The sequence below is a fragment of the Nothobranchius furzeri genome, chromosome 1, assembly GCF_043380555.1.
Source record: "Nothobranchius furzeri strain GRZ-AD chromosome 1, NfurGRZ-RIMD1, whole genome shotgun sequence".
Taxonomy (NCBI): Eukaryota; Metazoa; Chordata; class Actinopteri; order Cyprinodontiformes; family Nothobranchiidae; genus Nothobranchius; species Nothobranchius furzeri.
In genome coordinates, this window is record NC_091741.1 from 91,203,553 (window position 1) to 91,227,298 (window position 23,746).

General features: G+C 42.6%; 1 protein-coding gene across 1 annotated transcript; it reads right to left on the reverse strand.

The window, feature by feature from the left end:
• Nucleotides 1–694: 694 nt before the first annotated feature.
• On the reverse strand, nt 695–21,942 carry LOC107377025 (SPO11 initiator of meiotic double stranded breaks). Its single transcript, XM_054739112.2, has 13 exons — nt 21,783–21,942; nt 19,839–19,952; nt 19,122–19,210; nt 11,936–12,002; nt 11,727–11,835; nt 11,373–11,459; nt 8,015–8,051; nt 7,792–7,901; nt 7,611–7,710; nt 6,055–6,092; nt 5,766–5,842; nt 5,354–5,465; nt 695–968 (listed from the first exon to the last, which is right to left on the reverse strand). Exons 1-13 carry the CDS (start codon nt 21,896–21,898, stop codon nt 849–851), a joined length of 1,176 nt encoding a protein of 391 aa, XP_054595087.2. The 5' UTR covers nt 21,899–21,942; the 3' UTR covers nt 695–848.
• Nucleotides 21,943–23,746: the final 1,804 nt, after the last annotated feature.

Below are 23,746 nucleotides of genomic sequence, written 5' to 3' on the forward strand. Positions count from 1 at the left end.
CTGCACTGCGCCTTTATTCGTTTTTATTAAAATAACAGTACGTATCCAAAACGTTGAACTTAAATTTTACAAACAAAAACTTTTGATTTAAACATCTTGTTCCTTCAACACATATGATTATTCCAACTTATGAGCTGTAAAGTTATTTATAATTCAGGATAACTTCCTCAGAGTGAAAATGCAGGAGTCTGCATGAGGCCTTGGGTGAGAATGTTTTGTCTTGTACGAAAACAAGAACTGAGCAGAACTTTCTGGATTTGGAGGCCAGACAGATGGTTTTTGTGTCTGCAAATGATGGTTATTTCCTGGTCAATTAGATGGTGAAAAACTGACCGCTTGGTACATTACATTTAACCCCAGTAAAACAACCACTAGCCTGATGTTCATGTAGCTACTTAAACGTAGATTAACCCAAAACTCCTCAGACTAAACCTGTTTTCACGGGTCAAAATACAAACTAAAGTGGGTTTATTTTTATTCTTCACCTGGTCCCAACTCTGAATATCAATTCTGATAAAGTAAAGCAAGCTATGAGAAGTAAAGAAAAAGAAAAAAATGGTACAAATGAGAAACATGTTCAAGGGGAGTGGGATGAAGCCCTCGCTTGTAAATCCCTGTCCTTATTTATTTAATAGTCTCCAGATTAATCAAAATGTGTTCACCAGTGACCCCGGAAGAGGAAGCAAACTTTAAATATCCTGACAAGGCTTTTATTGTGATAATGGAAAAGTGGACACAGATTAAGAATCCACACAACAACCGATAATCATTTTCAGCCTCAGCAGATCCATGCAGAAGTAGAACCCGAGTCAGACCTTCTCTAGCTCTTCCACCAGGGTGCAGCATCTTCACACCCAGCCTCCATAGCGGAGCTTATTAGGGAGGTAGATGTTGGTGAGGAAGTCAGGAGCTATGGAGGCCAGGGACTGGATTTCAGCCTTCACCTGACTCTGCTGCATCAGCTCCATCTACAGAAGCAAAAGAGCAGCTTTAGGGGTGGGTGGGAGTCAAACCCTCGTATCTGCCGTTTAGTCATCTGGTACGTTTATAAACTCCGCTAAAGAAGACCGCGTAAACACAATAAAGAACAATGATATAAATATAAGACATGAAAAGGACCTTCCAGAGCTTTTATTCTGAGGTCCCTTCATGTTGGCATTCAAACAAACTGACAGCCGCACATTCTGAGACAAAGGTTTTACCAGCACCTTCATCATTTCTGCCATCTACTCTCTCAGCATCTGATTTGCAGCAAACAGAGCTAGTCACATGGTGGTTTAGGCTAACTGCACTCGTTTAATAGCAGCCGTTACTATGTGAACGCATCATCAGAAACAGAATCAGAATCAGATTAGGTTTATTGCCATTGTCAGTGAACAAACAATTCACAAACTAGGAACTTGCTTCGGTACTAACGTGCTATATATAACATGAATAATATAATTAAAAATAGAATAAAGTAGAATAAAATATAATAAACTAGCATAAAACTTTGCTATAAAAAAGGCAGGTAATGATAATATGGCCGATAACGTGACGTTATGTCGAGTACAGAAGACGAGCATGGTTGTGTGTTTATAAGCTGTTCACAAGTCTAACGGCAGATGGAAAGAAGCTGTTCTTATGGCAGGAGGTTCTGGTCTGGATTGACCGTAACCTCCTGCCTGAGGGAAGCGGCTCAAAAAGTCTGTGACCCGGGTGAGAAGGGTCAGCTGCTATCCGACCTGCACGCCCCCGAGATTTGGAGACGAACAGGTCCTGGAGAGATGGAAGGCTGCAGCCAATCACCTTCTCAGCAGAGCGCGCAATGCGCTGCAGTCTATGTTTGTCCCTCACCGTGGCTCCAGCGTACCACACAGTGATGGAGGAGGTGAGGATGGACTCAATGATGGCCGTGTAAAACTGCACCATCATCTGGGCCGGCAGCTTGGCCTTTTTCAACTGCCGCAGAAAGTACATCCTCTGCTGGGCCTTTTTGATCAGGGAGCTGATGGATGGCTCCCACCTAAGGTCATGTGTGATGGTGGTTCCGAGGAAGCGGAAGGAGTCCACAGTGGTGACGGGGGTGTCCGTCAGGACGAGGGGGAGAGATGGGGCTATTACTGTCCTGAAGTCCACAATCATCTCCACTGTCTTCTGAGCATTGAGCTCCAGGTTGTTGCTGCTGCACCAGTACACCAGCCGTTCCACCTCCCTCCTGTAGGCAGACTCATCACCGTCAGAGATGAGCCCGATGAGGGTGGTGTCGTCCGCAAACTTGATTAGTTTAACGGAGTCATGGCTCGAGGTGCAGCAGTTTGTGTACAGGGAGAAGAGCAGAGGAGAAAGTACACAGCCCTGTGGAGATCCTGTGCTAATTGTCTTAGTGGTGGAAACATTCTTCCCCAGCCGCACGCACTGCCTTCGGTCTGTCAGGAAGTCAGTGATCCACCTGTAGGTTGAATTGGGTATGTTGAGCATGGAGAGCTTGTCCTGTAGCAGAGCAGGGAGGATGGTGTTGAACGTAGAGCTGAAGTCCACAAACAGGATCCTAGCGTAGGTTCCCGGGGGGTCCAGGTGCTGCAGGATGAAGTGGAGGGCCAGGTTGATGGCTTCGTCTACAGACCTGTTGGCTCTGTATGCGAACTGCAGAGGGTCCAGGTGGGGGGAGGTGAAGGACTTGAGATGAGGGAGGACCAGGTGCTCAAAAGACTTCATGACTACAGACGTCAGCGCCACAGGCCTGTAATCATTCAGTCCAGTGACATGGGGTTTCTTAGGCACAGGAACAATGGTGTACAGCTTAAAGCAGGCTGTAACATGGCAGGTCTCCAAGGAGATGGTAAAGATGTCCGTGAAGATTGGAGAAAGTACCTCTGCACAGTGCCTCAGGGTTGCGGGGGAAGACACCGTCCGGGCCCGGGGATTTCCGAGGGTTTTGCTTACGGAAAACCCTAAGCACATCCTCTTCTTTCACTGAGATGGCAATGGAGGGGGAGGGGTGGTCAGTGGGGACTGTACTATTCACAGTGGCGAAGGTGGTGGGGGAGGCATGTGACACCAGAGTGGTTGAAGAAGCCTGTGCAGTAGGGGGTGTGGGGGATGGGTGTTGCACTTCAAACCTTGCATAAAAGGAGTTTAGTTGTTCAGCCAGTTGTAGGTCGTCAGCAGCATGTACTTAGGCAATTCCTGGCTCAGATTTGCCTTGTTAAAGTCGCCGAGTATAATAACTAGAGTCCGGAAAGGTCTGTTCCACACTTAGGATCTGCTCCGCGAGTGCACGTTGCGCTTCATGCACGTCCGCGCACGGCGGGATGTAAACAGCAGCCAGAATGAATGAAGCGAACTCACGTGGGGAGTAGAACGGCTTACAGTTTATGAAGAGAGATTCCAGAGCAGGAGAACAGTGCTGAGAGATCACAGTCACATCCGAACACCAGGCATTGTTGATGTAGAAGCAGACACCTCCACCTTTTGCCTTTCCTCCGGATAAGACCCGCTGTCTGTCTGCGCGGAACAGCTGGAATCCCTCTACATGGAGCGTGCAGTCCGGGATTTGCTCGCTGAGCCATGTTTCCATGAAACATATGACAGAAGAGGAAGTTCCGTCTGTTCCGTCTCATCAGCAACGCCAGTTCATCCGTCTTGTTACTAAGTGAGCGGACATTGGAGAGGAAAATCCCAGGTAAGGGCGTGCGTGAGCCGCGTCTTCGTAGACGCACGAGCACTCCTGCACGTTTTCCTCTTCTACGGCGTCTCACTTTCTTAATAAAAAAGTGGACCAAATCCGCCACACCCACTAAAAAAACTGGAAATAGCTCCGTCGGCATTGATGTTCTGACGTTTAGAAGCTCTTCACGGGTGTAAGAGCACGCTGACATACAATTTACAGACATAAACAAAAAAACACGCTGCACGTTAGCACCAGGGCGACCATCCTCGGCGCCATCTTGGTCTCATCATTCATGGATGTGAAGCACCATTTGTATTTGAATATAAAATAGCAACAGGATGTCGTCACGTTTGACAATTTATTTGATTGACAATCATCCTGAAAGAGAGGATCACTGATATCGAACAGTCCAGCAGAAACCTCAGAGGCAAACACCACCAGGTCAAATTTGAAGCTAAATGCAAACCGATCAGCTCTTTGATAATCAGATGTCTTTTTCCACAGAAGGAATTAGCATTAGCAATAGCAGGTGTTATGGCCACCAGCCTGGCGTCTTCAGGTGTTTTATCCCAGGTGAGGGTCGTCAGAGGGATTCAGGTCAGCTGTGCTCCTCAGCAGCCTGGAAGAGAGGAGGAGGGGCGGTGTCCTGACAGATTCCTGACAGAAGGTTTGGTGTAAGAAGCAAGCTGACCAAGAGAGGCTCTGACTTTGGGAACCAGCTTGTCTGGGGCACAGATGAGGATCTCAGTCTTATCTTCATTCAGCTGAAGAAAGCTCCCAGCCTTCCAGGTTTTGATAAGAGTCTAAGCAGGTGTGTAACAGCTGCAGCTTAGACATCTCATGGGGCTTAAAGGAGATGTACAGCTGGATGTCATCTGCATAAACATAGTAGGAGATTCATTTGAAGGAGCTCAGGATGTGCTGAAGAGGGAGCAGATAGAGGAGGAAGAGCAGAGGCCCCAGCACAGAACCTTGTGGGACACCATGGGTAAGGGAGGTGGTGGAGGACCTAAACTTGGAGATGGCCACAGAAAAGGAACGCTCAGAAATATAAGAGGAGAACCACTCCAGAGCAGTTCCTGATAGGCCTGCCCAGTCTCAGCCTCTCCAGTAGCAGGTGATGGTCAACAGTGTCAAAGGCTGCAGTCAGGTCCAGCAGGACCAGAACAGAACAGTCCCCTGCATCACTGTGAGTCAGAAGGTCATTGGAGACCCTAAGAAGAGCGGTTTCAGTAGAATGAGCTCTACGAAAACCTGACTGGCTTTTTTCTCTGTTCTAAATGATTTGAATGTCTTTAAAGCCACAACAAGTAGAAGCGCTAAAAGCCTTTTTTCTAAAAAAAAAAAAAAAAATGTTTGTGCCGTCGCCAGACGCCATTTTTGACTACAGATAAAAAAAAACTACAGCGTCGCGCGGTACAGTCTGCATTTCAGTCTTTTTTCTGATTGGTTATTTTTGCGCTGCCTAGTCCCGCCCCTCATGTGTCTCTCTGCCTGTGAGTTACCAGACTCTTACTCTGTGCAGAATTAAACAGAGGACGGGCCTGGCAGGCCAGGCATCTTTGTGTTGTCAAATGGAGATGATTTCCCAGAGTCCATAAAAAAGGGTAATGAATCTAGTTTTGTTTTCATGTGTACTAGTCCAATACATCCTGAAACACCTAAAGGCTCTTCTCTCCATCTGGATTCCTCAACACTCACCTCCTTCTGCCAGTCTGGCTGACTGGCTACGTAGGGTCGCTTCAGCAGGCTGTTCAGTTTGCTTTCGTCTCTCTTGGTGAGTGGAATCAAGGAGTCCCTGGGAACCCGTAACCTAAAGAAGACAAGTTTATCATCTTTCCTCCTGACGCTTTTTCAAGACACAGCGAGGAATTAGCATCAAGATGGAGCTCAGAGGGAAAGACTGCAGACTGCAATTACAAGAATCTCAAAATGCCCTTTTCCCTAAATTTGCTCAAGTCGACATACACTTAAAACACCATACGAGTTTAAAAGCGGCTCCTTAAGCGCAACAGCAACAGAGACCAAAACAAACAATCAACATATCCCCAGAATATAATCCCAACTGAAGGCAGAAGAGGGAAGTAGGAAGTCGTGAATGTAGAGTCCAAACCTTTGCAGGTCAGAGGGGAGGAGGCCTAGCCACATTACGCTGGGGACGGTCAGACTGCGAGCCTCAAATGACATCGCCTGTGGCAAAAAACCCACAATCACACACCCAGTCACACAAAACGCTTCCAATAAACATACAGATAATCAGCACTGTGTCTCCATAATATGACTATGGCCAGCGTGTGCTCACAACATGGAGACGGTTACTCCAACGTGTTGTCTCCTTGACACAACAGCTGACACAGACCAGGCTAGATCTGACAAGAGCACAGAAACATAAAGGGACTCACCACCGACCCATACTTGTAGATACACATGATCTCAATGCCTGGAAAAAGAAAAAAATCATAGGAAGCGACACAGACATGGCAATCAGGAACATACCAGAGCAATTATCCCCTAAGATGTGTAACAGAGCTAAGAACAAAGTAAAGCATTACATATGCAGGAGGGGAGAAACGTCGGAGGTATGGAGGTTGACGAAAACTGAGCCATCCTGCCTTAACAGGATTCAGTGTTGGGCAAGTTACTTCAAAACTGTAATACATTATTTATTACTTGTTACCCTCATTTTAAAGTAATTCATTACATTACAATATTACTGATTTTAAAATGTAAGGCATTACACTACTTTTGCATTACTCTGTTACTTTCAACAAAACAACTTCAGTATGAATCTGGTAATCTGACGCTCAGTGAGCTCACGACACATACGTATGTGGAAAGTGATGTGGTGTCTGAGCTAGGATTGCTGTTAAAAACAGTCAGATATAATAACAGTGCTTTAAAATGATTGTTTATCAAATAAAAGCAACAACAATCTGTACTCTCAGCACGCTGCCATCTTATATTAACTGAGCAGGGAGTGAAGTGGTGGGGGCTCCAAGCCTATATTTGCCTTGGTCCCCAAATGCCTTGATACGGCCCTGGATGTGGGACTGACTTCTGGGGTGATCTGATTCTATCACATGTATAAATATTAAATGCTTATATATTATTGCTTTTCACTGGTAAAAATGTGTATTGGGGATAAATCTACCTACTTTTTGTCTTTTCAAGCAGTTTGTTTTGTTTTCTTGATTTTATTTGAATAATTTCCTGCCCTTTCTCTCTCTAAATTCCCTGCATGTTGCATGTTTTCTCCGTCTTCCAAAAAAAACTGTTTCCTAGACTTCCTACTTTCTAAAGATCAGCCAAAGGGATCTTCACATGCGCGGCGCTCCAGCAGCAATGAGTTGATATCACCGGGGCCCAGATTAACTCAGCTGAGGCAAAGCACGTCAGAACAGTACAGAATACCAGAGAATGTGCGCTGATATGAACGATCGCAGGTGAATTATTTTGTTTTAGTGGAGCGATTTAGTGAATGTTACAGCGGCCGCGTGGAGGACGCAGCTGGATTATTTGAGCCGTTACCGCAACGTCCTCTCTGCCTGCAAAGCGGAGTCCATAAATGACGTCATATATGCAGATACTGGATCTTTTTTCGGGTTTCCCGCAATTTGAATTTTTAAGAAACGCATCTTGATTCTGGGTTTGAAATGCATTGTAATTACTGCGTTACTGACAATTGTACTGAGTAAATATTACCATTTTCTTTCCCTGTAATGCCTTACATTACCACATTACAGCAAAAAGCAATGCATTACAGTAATTAATTACTTCTGTACCGCATTACTCCCAACACTGACAGGATTACGCCAAAGGGATTACCGGATACATCAGTACCGTGACATCCTAGACAGATGTTAACTTGGCAGGACATGCAACCAGGCTGTCTCAGGTCATAAAAAGCTGTGGTGGTCTATGTGAACTATGTGTGAAGGTTACACTGATTCACAAGTACCATGAGGATCAGCGTCCACCAAGGCCAAGATGGGAATGTGCAGAGTGTCCCAAAGTTTCCTCACCATCAATCGGCTGTTCACATCAGGAACGCCTTTACCCTAACTCAGGAACAAAATAACAATATTTCTGTGACGTGAATCACATTCACAGCAGCAGAGTGTTAAATAAACAGGACAGACGGTGATCATGATGCAAGGAGAGAGCTTTGTGCAGGCATCGTCATCCAGGAGTCTCTGGAATGTCGCATCCTTCTCAACTATCAGGACAAACTTAGCCGAGGATACGATATCTGATGCAGTCAAGGAAGGACCAGAAGGACTTCTGTGTCCACAAAGAAACACACGTTGTGTGCATCTGAGAGAAACCATCTGAGAAAGCTGTTCTCAGAAGTATAAAGGATACTCGTGATGCCGCTGATGTTTGATGAAACTGAAACCGCCTGAGAATGAGACAGAGGCATTAATTATGGATGATCAAAGACAAGCAACGTAAAGCTAGTTGGGCTGACTGAAACACACAGTGTTACAATGATAATAAACCTTCTGCAAAATAAAACAGAATAATACAAGTATGAACACTCTGCTGTAAACCAATTACAGTAAAACGCTGTAAAAGGATGGAAAGTTCAGCGTGGAGGCTGAACAGTAGAAATGACACAGAAGGCAGTGCGTTACAAAGTAGGACATTTATTTATTTAAAGACCATTGTTATTAAAGGCTTAATCAGAATGTGTTTACCACCAGCTCTTGGTTTTTATGGATGAGAATGCCATTTTTGAGACTTTCCAGTCTGGCTTCAGAGCTCTACACAGCACGGAGACTGCTCTGGTTAGAGTGCTCAATGACATCTATCTAACGACTGATAGCGGTAATTCTGTGTTGCTACTTCTGCTGGACCTCACGGCAGCCTTTGACACGATAGACCATGAAGTGCTGCTTCACCGTCTTCATCATTATGTCGGGATTTCAGGATTAGCCCTGGAATGGTTTAGGTCATACCTGACAAATAGAAAAATGTGTGTTAGGATGGGAAGTTATTCCTCAGAGTACTCTGATCTACCTTGGGGGGTACCACAGGGCTCGATATTGGGACCTCTGTTGTTTTCTATTTACATTCTGCCCTTAGGTGACATCTGTTGTGAGCTTGGAGTTCAATTCCATCTTTATGCTGACGATTGTCAGCTGTACCTGCCTCTGAACACGTCAAGTGGTCTCTCTATTTCTACTCTTACAAACTGTTTGAGGGAGATCAAGACCTGGATGACTGAAAATTTTCTGAGCCTAAATGATCAGAAAACAGAGGCTATATTGTTTGCTCCAAGCATACACTGTGACTCTTCCCTAACTGACTGTGGGTCATTTAATGGCCAGCTGACTACATCGGTGACTAATCTTGGTGTTAAACTGGATAGCACCCTTAGTTTTGATACCCATATCAATGGAGTGATCTCCTCCTCCTTTTTCCACCTTCGTCGGCTGGCAAAGATCAAACCGTTTCTGTCACGTCATGATCTTGAGACGGTGGTCCATGCTTTTATTACGGTGCGATTGGACTACTGCAACTCTGTTTTATTCGGTGTGAGCAAGGGCTCAATAGCCAGGTTGCAAATGGTCCAGAATGCTGCTGCAAGATTTTTAGAGGGCAGGCGCAAGTTTGACCACATTACTCCTGTCCTGGCTGCGGTTCACTGGCTGCCCGTTGATGTTAGGATTCATTTTAAAATACTTTTACTAGTTTTTAAAACGTTAAATGGTTTAGCCCCTCTTTACTTGGTGTCACTACTTCAACCATACACCCCTTCACGGTCACTCCGCTCGGAGAACTTCATGCTCCTCTCGGTCCCAAGAACGCGCCTAAAGACGCGTGGTGATAGGGCTTTTGCTGTGGCAGGTCCTAAGCTTTGGAATAAGCTTCCTCTGAGCATAAGGGCCTCCACCTCTGTTGCGGTTTTTAAGGCAAGGCTAAAAACATATTTTTATGACCTGTCTTTTAACCTTTCTAACTAGTTTTATTGTTTTACTTATAGCGATTTTACTCATTGTATTTTTATCTGTATCGTGTGATACAATGTTTTATTTTCTGGACTTACTGTTTTATGTTTTTATTTGATCAGTGTAGCGCCTTGGTGGCATCTTTTTGCCTGTAAGGCGCGATTTATAAACAAAGTTGAGTTGAGTTGAGTTGAGAATGTGAATTTTAGGATTGCATGTTATCTTAGGACCAATCAAAAGTGGTTTATTAGTATTTCAGGGACACGACAAGGAAATTAATCCAGAACAGTTTGTCAGAGCTTTTACAAGCTAAACTATAAACCAAAAATGATGTTGAATCAGCTCAAGGATAAGCTTTTAATTTGGCAGCTGCATCCATCAAGGAGCTCAGAACTTCTTTCACAGTAAGAGTCACATGCATGTACCTCAAAGTCCTTTGAAAACACTTAGTTGATGTGTTCTCATATATTTTTATTTTAGAGACTTACTTGTCTGTGAAAAGTTCATCAACTCTGCATCAGCCAAGGTACTTCCTTAAATTTGAAGCAAGTAAACGGTAGTCTAACGCTATTGGTTAGTTCTGGTCGGCGCTCAGTTTCCTATTTCACGGAGCTCGGGGGGGGGGGGGGGGGTGCTTAGCAAAAATAACAATAATAAAAAAAAATAACGTATCTCTTACATTATATCACAGTACATGATGAGACAACCACTTTTACGGATTTCTGAAAAATCATACATCCTTTCTGAAAGGGGAAAACTCCGGAAAGATACTTTAATGTGAAGTAAAATCTTAATAAACATTAATGTGAAGTAAACATGTTAAACATTCATATTTATATTATTAATGTGCGAATATACTGATAGATTAACATTAAATTCAACAATTACTAATCTGGTGTAATTTAAGGTCTGAAAAAAATCCTTAAAGGAATAAATATTCATGTTAACCCATCATTTATTCATGCTGAGTATTGGACACTTTAGATTTAAACATATTGTCAAAAAAATGTAAAACTTTTTTTTTATGGAAATTTTATATTTTATTACTTTAATCCTATTAACTAATGTATTAGCTTATGCCTGAAAGTATTCTCACACTGTCTCTCTCACTCATGACCTCACTCCCATACACACACACACACTGTCTCTCTCCCATTCACACATACACACACCTCTGTTCTTTCCTTATCTCATGTTATAAAATAAACTCTCAGGGCAGGATCTCTTGGCAGTTGCCCCGTGCTCTGCCCTGATTGCAACATGCTGACTTTGTCTGCTTATTTGTCTCCTCTTTTCTCTTCGACTGCAGGAAATGGGTTTATTGATAAATTCCCTAACACTTATAACATTATAAAGTCATTTTATGAGCCAGGAAAGATAAACTGGACGGGGTTTTAGGAGTGCCTGTATGTATTCTGCATCTAAAGCAAGCGTGCAAACAGAGAATCCTGACTTTGTGTTTCAACCCACAACAAAGTGTGTACCGATGAGAGAATCTGCCTTTTATCATGGTTTTTGTGACGCAACACGACATTGCTGATCCTCCTGATTGGGTGTGACAGGAAGAAGGTTGAACATGGAGATCATTTTACTAAATGAGTGTTATGGTAAACAGCCGCCAGCGGGGCATTTATAAGGTTGTTTAATGGTTTTATATATAGCAACAGAAACGTGTGGAGCTGAGCAAAACACACACATGCTGCTGAGGTTATCTTCTAGACAAGTGGGTTATTTGTTAGTGTGAAAACAAGATTTTTAGTGGAACTTACAGCAGAGGTAGAGCGACAGTCAATCCTTGTGCCGTCTGCCTCCAAATAACACAGATCACCTGAGATTAGGCCCTTGGATGTTGCCAACTACACAAGTTACACAAACACACACAGGTCACACACAGCTGTGGCATGGCCTCTTAGCGTTCCAGATTAATCCCATCTTTGTTTGATCAGTAAAACTAGATCTATGCCACAGGTGTTTCCTGAAACATGAAGCAGAGCAAAACTAAAATACTGTTTTAATCTAACAGATCTTATATGTGAGCCGTTAATCAGCACAAGCTTTTACGCTTAAAGGTTTTTGCAACAATGCAAACCATCTTGTAGAAGATGAAGAGTGTGAGGGCTCACCACATGTAGCGATCTGCGGGGAAGCTTCAGCATGCAGGAGATGTCATCTATTATAGCATCCAGGCTCCTCTGGGAACTAAACAGCTGAGTGTTGCTGTAGAAGATGTCTCTGTGGAAGAAAACCTCACAGTGAGAAGATTTCAGAATGACATTAAGATAAAGGTGCAGATTATATAGCTTTGGTGGAATGTATTTATAAGATAAATGACCTTTTTGTAGCGTAGGAGTTGCTCTGCACAAGTGTGTAGATGACAGAGAGGATCTTCAGAATTTGTGCTTTAAACAAAAGAAGAAAAACATGTTTTGGCATCAGTGATGAGTTGTAGCTAACATTTTCAAAGACTGGATAAAAAAAAATGAAGCTTTTTATGTGGCGACCTGATCCTCAAAGGTCGAGTTCACTGAGAGACAACTTTTACTTGTTCCTGCTTTAGCCACTGATATAAAATAGATGGGACTAGGGTTGCAACGATTATAAACTTTGGTGGTACGATTACAGTCTGAAAAATAATCACGGTTTCACAATAACCACAATTATTATACATTAGGGATGGGCCGATGCCGATGACAGCATCGGAAATACTTGCCGATTCTGGCAAAAATGAGGGTATTTGAATTGACGAGTTCTTATTTCTAAACATGAACCGATACCACGTAAACGGGATATTCCCCTGCCCAACTCCATAACACACAGACAAAAGATGTGATGCAATCTTCTTCTTCCAGCTCTTGGAGAGTTCAGACCCCTTTTTCCTCCTCTCCTCCCTATCTTATCCCAAGGCTCTTTGTCTGTCTTTGGGTGTACGGCGCTTCTGCATTTTTTCTGGAAACTGGAAATTATTAAAAGTGGACCTGGTCAGTTGGTCTCTCAACGCGATTGACAAAATTTTTTCAACGATGAGAACAGGAGAAGGGGCTCCCGGTTGCCCCTCTGGGACAGAGCCAGCTGGGCATATCATGGACTCCTGGAAACAGTGGAACCTGATCTTCCTCTCTCAGCTGTCTGTAGAGGATTCTGAAGACGTCTGGATATTCGTGGTGTTGGTGTCAGGTTTCTTGCTGTTTGGCCTGAGCGGTTACCTGGCTTACCAGAAAATTAATGAACTTTCGAGGAAAAGTGGCTCAATCCCGGAGCTCAGTGATGGATTACACCGCGCTGTGAACGCACAAACTCATATAATTATCGAGATGAGTCGTAAGCTTGGAACTTTTACTGAGATTCAGACTCTGGCACAGAAGGTGGATTCGATCAAAGAGAGAGCTGACAGATCAGCACGGTTGGGAATGGATTAATTTACGCCATTATTGGATCGAGAGGGGTTGGAGATCAACAGAACTTTAAGGCAGAGAGGAAATTATCTCTGTCTGGCCCAAAACAAGTTCTTATCTGAATATGGTGCCCTTGAGCCTGTGAGGCTGACGTACTCTGGACAGGCTGGCCACCCTTGTACTCTGCCTGACCCAGATCAGTAACTGGCTGTCCAGCTTTCTTGTTCTCAATGTTAACAAGACAGAGACCCTGATCTCTGCACCCCCGGAACTTCAACCAAAAATCGAGCAGGAAATTGCCTCCTTTTGCCCATCAGCCAAGGCCAACATTAGAAACCTGAGAGTTATTTTTGATCCAGCTTTAAGTTTAGACTCACACGTCAAAACCATCTCCCGCTCTTGTTTCTTCCAACTGAGAAACATTTCAAAAGTCCGTAAACTGGTTTCTACTGCAGATCTGGAAAAAATCATCCATGCCTTTGTGTCATCACGCTTAGACTATTGCAACGCTCTTTTTACTGGTCTCAGCAAAACCTCCCTCTCACGCCTTCAAGCCATCCAAAATGCAGCAGCCAGACTCCTAACCAAATCCAGCAGACGAGCTCACATCACCCCAGTTTTACAGTCCCTCCACTGGCTCCGGGTAGAATTTAGAATACAGTTTAAAGTTTTAGTCCTGACCTATAGAGCTCTTAACAACCAGGCTCCAAGCTACCTATCTGAGCTTTTATCCCCACACACCACTTCACGGAACCTTAGATCCACATCTGAAAACCTCCTGGCTGTTCCTCGAACCAGACTAAAAAACAAAGGGGACAGGGCCTTTCAGTCTATTGCCCCCAGACTTTGGAACAGTCTGCCTTCAAATCTCCGTCTCTTGAAATCTGTAGAGGTCTTCAAAAAACATCTTAAAACTCACCTTTTCATCCAGGCTTTCCCCCGCTAAATATTCTAAAAGATGGCTTTGTTCTTGTTCACACCTTGACTTTGTTTTAACTCCTGATTTTGGTTACTATTGTTGTCACTGCTATTGTTTTTATGATGTTTTTATTGGTTTGAGGTATTTGCCCTGATTTTACTCATGTTGTACAGCGCTTTGTGATTTTTATCTGTGAAAGGTGCTACATAAATAAACTTTACTTACTTACTACTTACTTACTCCCCCTCAGAAGAAATGTGGAATGCTGCTGTCACCATGGCAACTCAGTCTCCCTATCCCAGCCTGGGCGGGACAGAGATCAGTGAAGGTCATGGAACCGTTTCCAGGAGTCACTGTGCTTTCTAACCCAATTACCTCCCTCCCCTGTCCAAACGGAGGTGACGAGCGCTGCTCATTGCAGCTGCATGCACTGATGTGTGGAGAGTCCCCAACCCTACCTCCCCACCTAGTGGACACTTATGTTATGTAATGTCTGAAGTCTGTTGCATTTCTGTCTGAGGTGTTTTTTGCATAGCAATAGCATAAGACGTTGTGCAAATTTAGCGGCATTCGTTCCGCCTCATTTGGTAGTAATATTGCTGTAATGGTCTGTCTCATTAACAGCGACTGCATCATGACACAACAGAGGGAGGTATCACGATGACGTGGGGAGTTAATGCCGAGCTCGGGCTGGAAAATATATTGAAAACGAAAGTAAACACGAGCAATAAGTTTAGCTTTTTGAACTAAATCAGCTGAGATAGCAAACTGAATTGCTGCAGCTCTCCATGGGCATCTGCTAGAGCTAAAGCTCAGGTCACCAGAGACTGCACAGGGACTGATGGGGACAGACACCTTTAGGAGCGGCTTGTTAAAAAAAACTTAACAATCGCGGCTTCAGATGCAATAAAAAGCAAGTTATGTCCAAGATAAACAGAAGTCCACAGCATCTCAGGGACCACCCCATACCCCCTTTATGCTGCCATCGCCTAATCTTTTAAAAAAGGACACAGTTGCACCATATTACTGCTACAGTCTGACCACTTATAAATGACTTAAGGGTTCCACGGCGCTGTGGAAAATTAACGGCATTGTTTTTGTAATGTCCAGAAATGGTCAATTTCCACCTACATATTGACCTAGATGCTACTGGTCATCTGCAGACTTAATTCTATCCCCTAAAGTGGATTTTACACTCTATCTTCCTGAAGCCAGAAGGATACTGCATTCCATCAGCTGGAGTTCAGAGCCTCTCTGCAGCTCTGAACACATGATAACGTGTGTCAGAGTCCAAGCCCCCAGGCCGGGCTCTCCCAGCTGACCGGCTTCTGTCTCGGACCACATTACCCAGCATGCCCCTCGCGGGGATTCCCTCCACGTTGCACCTGCGTCATCCATGTCTATATATGGAAGACGCCACACCGGCTCTTCACTCAGTCATCGTTCCACCGTGTTCCATGATCAGAGTATTCAGAAGCTAAGACAGTTAAACCTCCACCTTTCTAACTCAGACCTCATCCTTCCGTCAGCCTTTTCAGCACCGCTTGCAGCCAGCAGTCTCTAATAAAGCTCGTACTCCCGAAACCAGTCTTCGAGTCTGACAACGTGTTGTCAACATCATGCCCTTCCTCAAGGCCTTAAGCTGGCCTTATCCGCCAACTTCACAGGACAAAAGATGAACTTCCACGACTAATAAGTTAAATAATCATTAAATAAATGATTGCTTATTGTCACTAATAATAATTATAATATAAATAAAATGCTTTCATTAATCTGTGCTTAAATTAATAAGGTTGATTATTCTGTGCTTGAATGACTGAAGTTTGAAATGACTTATATATATGATTAAATGTTGGATATGACAAGGTTCATAGAGATAAATTAAAGTTAAGTTAAATTTCATGACACATAGATATTTTCTTACCCCCACAAATCAAAACCTCTGTATCTGAAAGAAAGCGTGTTTCTGAGATTCTTGGTAATATCCCTTAAAATGGCATGCTCTGATTTGTTAAGAAATTAATATGAGAATATAAAAACAGAGCTCACTTTACGGTGACTCAGTTCTAGAGGAAGCTACGGAAACGGCCGTCCATAGTGAAGTCTCTTTAACCCAGAGCAATCTTTGACACGCCTTCAAGGTTGCTGCAAAGCTGACACGGACAAACCTGTTCCTTCAGAACAAAGCAACTTGCTCCTTCAGCTACTCAGAAACAGCTGCTCTAAGACACAACCAATTTCATCTATCGTGTGACCCGGAGGCAACTCAGGACTGACTTGGTCGCATCGAGGGTTTTTCTACGAACCACGTGCATTGGGGTCATCGGCTCCTTGACATCTCGGATTCAAACGGGGGTCTCCAAACGGGTGAAGTAAACACACAGATAGCGTCTGATGCCTTTTGATAATAATCAACTTCATAGCTTAACGCAAACCAAATTCTTTCCCTTTTACACCCAGAACTCAGCTCTTCTAGATACGAAAGTTCTGATAACATCATATTCACATATAGGCACCATACATCACATCTCCTCCATCTAGATTCATCCATCACAGTCGATATAAGTTCATACACCAACCTGCATGGTCTATATTTAATCCAAAGATTAATATTTAATTTAAGATAATTACATTTTATAGCAAAAGTTTATTTTTTCAATAACCAGAAATACACACCATTCTGTGTTTAATTTCAAGAAGAGAGTCAAGTTTTTAAAGTTAAGAATTTATTACTAGCACTTTTAAAAAAATGACTATTTGAAATGACAATTCAGAAATGACCATTTTTTAACAGACAATTTGATATTAAAACTTGTTTTGAAGGCAAATCTGTGACTGAGTGAAAGCTAAATTGAAAATGCAAGTTTTGGATGTGTGAATGTTCTCAGAAGGTTTCTTTCAGAGAAAGAAGCGCGTTCTGGGTTGGAAATTATTGTTTTGCAGCTAACTGAGTTGTTACTTAGAGAGACAGCATCAAACACCATCTTGTGCTACCTCACCCAGCAAGACGACCCTCTGTGTGGATCCGGAGGTCAAGGAGGATGTTGTCAGCCTCAGGGTACTCGGTCCGGTAGAGAAGACGCGAGTAGAACCGATCCTCTGGTCCAGATATGTCACAGGGTACACAGTGTCAAGCGTCATGTTTTAATTGTTTGGAAAATAAATTCTTACTTTTATAAACTTGACTCTCTTCTTGAAGTAACACGAAGTGTGTTTGATCACTGCAAAAGCAAAGAATCCTAGAATCTTCTGATTAAACATTCAAAGACCACGCAGGTTGATATTCTATATTTATATAGAATATTACATCTTCCTGGTCATAAGTAAAGGTAATATAATAAGCTTCAAAGCAACACATTTACCATCTCTACATATTATATGTACAACACTACATTTTGTAAAAAGGGCTTAACTCATTCACTGCCAGCAGTTTCCTGATCACTAACGGCCTTCGCTGCCAGCGTTTCTCACAGTTTTTACTGTTTTTTTAAGAGTCACAGAACGTTGCGCGCTAGCATGAGTTCGATGCCAAAACAAAGAGGAGACTCACCTCTTACATCAGGAAGAATCCGCGTGTTTCCAGCGTTATCCGTTCTTTCATAATCCGTTGTCGAAGTGTGATCGGCAGACGCTTTTCCGGTTCGCTCCTCACTTTTTTTTACAGGAACGGCCCAAAACGATCTCCTAACACATGGATGTGTTGCTTCCTGATCATGTGATCTGTGACGTATGCGGATGAAGATCGGCTTCAGGGCTGAGATGTTTGTTCTCTCAGCGCGGGGGCTCGTTCCGATGCTCAAACAGTAAAAAAATGCAAATGACGACTTTAGTCGTCATTGGCAGTGAATGAGTTAAGTGACAGTGGGACGTAGATCTGTCAGGATTTTCAAATCTTAGAGTTTCACCGTTTATTTTCAATCAGAAGCTGACGTAGAAGACATTTTCATGTTCAGCCTGCATGTTCAACTAAGAGTGACTGATTATAATCAGAAATAATCATTAAAAAAAAGCTTTGTTTTAGTGAACCACACCTTTAAAAGCTCAAAACAGACACTATAAAAATGAGTGCAATACCAACAGCATTCAAAAACAGTAGGCAGGGTTTAGGTGGGTTTTGAGTCTGGATTTAAAAGTGGGGAGGGAATAGACCCTGTGCACGAGAAAAAGCTAACTTCCTGTTTTGAGACCGGATGTAGAGTTGTTCATTTCCGCTAACTTTATTGTGCTTTTATTTTGCTGAATCACTACTGTTGCAGACTCAAAAGTCATGTCAAAATTACTGAAACCGAATGATCGCGTTAAAACTACAAAGAGCACAAGGTGGGAACACTCATCACCGCTGCGTCCCGCTGTGTACTGCTGGGGGGAGATTTAACAAAACGATTCGTTTCCACTCCTTTACCAAGGATCCTGAGTTGCGGGCACAATGGCTGATAAAAATCGGACGGGACCGTTTCAGAGTTACGGCCAACTCTAGAGTGTGTAGTCGCATTTTGAGACTGGCAAGATCTTCTTGTCTTCTGCTGGAAATCAATGTCTTCAGCCAAAAGTTGTTCCGTCGTTATTCCACTGGAATGACTTCACGAAAAAGTCAGAGCGACCCAGAGTTTGGGAGCGCCGCCCTCGGCCTGTGGACACCGTGGCTATGGCAACCGAGGATGACAACACAGAGGATGGAAACACCAATATCCCTATCGCGGGTTACGCTGAGTCTGATCCAGCCTCCATCCCCATGATTGAAGATCATGATTATGCAGCAAGCTCTTTGATTGTCGTAGGTAACATTAAATATGAATCTATGTCAAGGGAGATCAAGGAGCTCAGGCAGCAGCTTTCTCTATTTTGCTCTGAGGCACGGGGGAAAAAAGATCAACAAGTCGATGAACATCATCTACAGATATATTTGGCAAATGCCCGAGACATCTTGAGAAGTTTAAATCGACACTTAATTCAGCCATTTAGCTGACTACTGATGGAAAACCCGACCGTAAATCCTAGCTTAAACATGCTGCGGCTCACAACGGAAGGGAAACGCTCCACAGGAATTTTCCCCCGGAAGCAGCATAAGCTAAGACGCACAGAGTCTATCAGAGTTACAGATGGACAGAGGGGGGGAGAGCATTCCAGAGACGGGGAACAAAGTAACAGAAAGCTCTGCTCCCCGTGGAGCTGAGACCAATGTAAAATAATAGTAGAGCCTTTCTCACCAGATTTAGTGGCGGATGAAGGACAGTCGCTCCTGATGGTGGTGACACAATGTTCTGAACTCATCTGAAGCCCAATGGCATCATTAAAGCTTTAAAAGGAGAACATTAGAGAGACTGCATTATGGTTCAAATCACAGTTAAAATCAGAAAAATGTCCAGAGCTCTGATTCATCTAAATCTGAAACCTTTAATTTAAGTCAGGCTGAAAGTTCCTAAAGATAAAACAAGGTTTTGGTTAAAGAAGACATGACAGTCAGGGCTCTGTGACACCTTATCACGGCCATCGCTTAAGGAACAGGAAGTTAAAAATGGAACGTTTTTCTTCCTCAACCGTTTCCTCCTGTAGTCTGCCTGAAGCACGTTTTACGTAAATCCAGCCAGACCGGAGTTTCCTTTTGAAGGAAATAAAACAAGCATATGATCATCCTGTGTGACATTTTTACTATCAGGGTTAGGATAAGAATTAGAAGCGCCCGTCGGGCGATGGCTGGCTGGTTGAAAGTTGCCCAAACAGAGAACTGATGTAATCACAATGTAGAAGAACATTAGTTAAAACAGAAGCGCAGGTAAAACAAGTAAGATGAGTATATTTATATACATGTGACCACACAGCAAATGTCTGATAATGGAGCAACACTAGAGGACCAACAATAACATTAACACATGCTGACATGTGCAGAAGCTGCATGTCAGTGGCGTGTACATAACTACAGTTACCTGACATTGGCCCAACTGGATCGGTTTGGCACCACCAGAGCAGGAGCTTCATCCTTAGACAGACTAGTCACTATCCTCAGGATTACACCTTCGATCTGATTTAAAATCTCTGTCCTGGAAATAAGACAGTGGTATTAAGGTTTTCATCTTTCTATCAGTATCTTAATTAGTTATTTCTGGTTTTTACTCAGTTTTTTCTCAAAATCATTATCAGTTAATTAACAGAAATGTATCAAAATCTTTTTGTGATCAGCCTCTACTCATATACTCAAGCCATAAAAAGAAATGTGACTTGTTTCAGAGAGTTTTGTTTTGTCACATTTCCTGCACTTACAGGAAGTGTACTTACACTAAAAAGCTACAGATGATAACCTTTACTTACTATTACAGTCATAACTTCATATGCACATGTCTACAATATATGATATCCACAGGCATGTGAGAATGTGTTTCAGTTGCTAACAGGAACCAGGGGCCTCATTTATCAAGCTTGCTTACGCACAAAACGGGGTTGGAAAACTGAGTAAGCAACTTTCCACGCAAACTTTGGGATTTATGAAAGAAAACTTAGCGGAAAAATGTGCGCAACTTTAAGTTGACTAAGGACCTGGCTTACGCACATTTTGGAAATGGAGAGCACCTGCAGTGCTGCTGCTGAGAATGATAAAATTATGAAATCCTGCAGCATTATCACTTGTACTGCTTCGTTTTCACACAGAACAAGACTCCCCACACGCAAACACACATGCGCGCACAGTCACACACACACACACGCACAAGCGCACACACATACACAGCCTGAAGCGCAGAATACAGAATGCAGAATATCAACAGGGGGACAGATTGAGTCAGAATATCATGTGTCTGTGACAGTGAGTGTCCTGTCACTGTGACCCGATTGATCATGCGCCCTGGCTAGTTGAACAAGGGAGATCTCCGTTTGGGTGACTGGTTAGCGCACGTGACTTTCACCTGGGAGTCTGGGGATCAAATCCCAATTGGACCGTGTTTTTTATATCTGCCACAGATCTCTGAAGAATTCACAATGTTGAATTCAGCAATGCTGAATGTGGATTTTCTCTTATTTGTTTTGAAAAAGCACTTCCTTTCATTTATCCACCTCACCCACAGGTACCTCAATTTCTGCTTCTGTGAAATAGTGCTTACTTGATCTGCCTTGATCTATGATCGCCATCGTCATTGGCGGAGCGCTGCAGCAGCCGGCTTATGTATATGCATGAGATCCACAAGGTACTTTGCATTGACTATTTATGGCAGTAAGTGGGCATGGTGAGGGCGGGATGTGACGAAAAAGCAGCCGAGAACCTTTCTACTCCATGTTTGATAGACCACAAACCCACTTGGCGTGAGTACTTTTTTTTTGCTGAGCTTAAGTATGGTTGTAGTAAGGATTCTACACAATGTTTGATAAATGAGACCCCAGGATTTTACATGTTCTTGACAATGAAAAGTCTCATTCGAACAACTTTCATTTTAACATCTAGATTCTAGAAGAAATCAGATCTTATATAAAACTTACATCTTTAAACGCCTTAGAGGCAAAATGAAAATCATAATTCATATCAGCCAAATGCACCATTTTATTCATTTGCATACTGTTTATCAGATATCAATTAAGCAGCCCCGCATGACCCATCTCTCACCTCTCTAAAAACCCATCAACCGATCCAAGATGGCGGTGGCCAGACGGTCACGCTGGGTCTGTTTTGTTAGCGAGGTTTTAAGTATTCGTGGCACAAATTTACTTCTTAAAAACCCACGTTTTGTTGATTTATCGCAAGTTATCCGCCACAATAGTCAAAATTTAAACTTTTTTTCTAATAAAATATGTTTCTTAAAAAGTAAACAACAAATGACCACAATATTTCAATATTAGAGCATTAGAAAGGGTGCCTGCTAGGAAAGAAAGGACCATGAACTTACTGACTGAATTCCCTATCAGCGAAAACGCTTTGTCCTGACGTCATTTCGATATTATTTAACTGCCGAACGCGAAGCTTGTCAATTTCGGAAAAGTTGTGTGCTCCAGATGAACTCATTTCATTAAATGATAACCACAAACGGCGACGACGTGTTCTCGCGTGAACGTGCGGGACTCTCGTGGAAGCAATAAAACACATTTTTACTTATATTATCATACATTGTGTAGCATACCCCCCCCCGAATGAAGGATGACACTTTACTGATGAAGTTTTGGGTTTAATGATGATGACCCTCAATTTCACCGTAAGAGCTTGTCAGATCCTTTTGATCAAGGGGGCTGCTAATAACAAAATCCATGTTAGATCTCCGTCAATGCTGCTTTGGCCGTTTTATCGCTGTTACTATGCTGTTAAGCTAGATTGCATTAACTGTTAGAACAGGAAATAGACCCTTCGAAAAAAAAGCATTTCATTCAAACAGGAAGTTGATTCAAACGGATTATAAATAAAGGCAAGTTGTGCCAAATTAAAATACAAGCAAAAGAAGATGTCATTTTAGGGTTAGTTACACATTGTTGGAATCATCTGAAAATTGAATGTGATTGTAACAAAGGATCTAGTCTAGAAAACAAACGCTTTTACAACTAGTCTAAGTACATCTGGCTACCGACTTATGCAATGAGCGTGAGACACGTGAGACTTGTCTTTTTAACGCGCTCTCAGACACTTAAAACGTGTTATTTGTCACGCTGAAAAAACGTGACCCAGTGTTGGAAAGTGGGTACTTTATTTCATCAGATAAAAACTCTGTTCATCACTAATTATCATGTAACAAAGTTAACTATATTTCCCAGATGAGCAAGTGGTCGTGTGCATTTTCGAACTGGGAAAAACGTTTTTCCCAGATCGGCATGAACGCAGCATCTGAACAACTTTTATTTCTGTTTAAATAAAAATATAAATGGAACCTGTTGGGTGGCAAATCAGAATAAAATTTCAGATAACCGTAGTTTTAACAAGTGCACACAAAAAACACAATATTTTTTAGCGTAATGGAGGACACAACAGAATGAAAATTTACAAATCCATTCACAAAATAGACTTACCATAAGATTCAATATTAAGATTAGCCATACAATGTTTAGATTAGTAATAATATGATTATTAATTAGATTAAGAATAATTAAAGCAGCATTTTGCTTTCTTTATTCCATTATTTTAAGATGAGATGAGATAAGACTTTATTGATCCCACAATGGGGAAATTTGTGTGTTACCACAGCTCCGAGTAGTGTCAGGGACTTGCATATCCAGCCAGGAAAGCACGGATGATTTTCTTGATGTCTTAATTTATTACTTTTTCTTTTCTTTTCTCAAAAGAGGTTTCCAACAGCACTTGACATTACATAACAATGGACATAACAAAGGAACCCAAACTCAGGACCTGACTAGAGACATGTACAAAAAAACCTCTCTACAGACACAACAGGATCAACTTAAATAGCTGGACTAAAACCAATAAGTAACTGAATGTGTGCACTTCATACAGTCACCCAAACAGCCAGTCCATAGGAACAAACACTCACATATTCAAAATAAAAGAAACATTACCAGACAGCCATTTACTTGAGGTGTGACAGCAGGGCAGCTGTCACAAGTAGAATAAAGCATCCACTGTTGGCATGTTGTGTAACTTTATTTTGTAGTTATATTTCTAGATTCTCTACATTTTGACCCTTTATTTGCAGTATTATTAAAGAGTCAAAATTCTTGGCAAAATTCTCAGCTGCCGACTACCTCAATTTCAAACTATAGACAGTATGAGCAAACATTTTGAAGTGTCACAGCAGACAGTTTGAACTCTTGGGCACGAGTGACTGCCCACAGTAGGGCGATGATCACAATAGGAAACATCCTGTCCACTAGCAAGTGCCGCTGACATCATTCCTGCATGATGGATTCCCAC

Bases quoted from the DNA above. Each gene is read 5' to 3' on its own strand.
- LOC107377025 (XM_054739112.2), bottom strand. From the start codon at position 21,898: ATGAGTTCATCTGGAGCACACAACTTTTCCGAAATTGACAAGCTTCGC. The intron at 11,836-11,935 runs GTCATTTATCTT...TTTCTTCCACAG, and splicing joins AACTCCTACGCTACAAAAAG to AGACATCTTCTACAGCAACA. The intron at 6,093-7,610 runs GTACTTGTGAAT...TTCTTTTTCCAG, and splicing joins GGTGGACGCTGATCCTCATG to GCATTGAGATCATGTGTATC.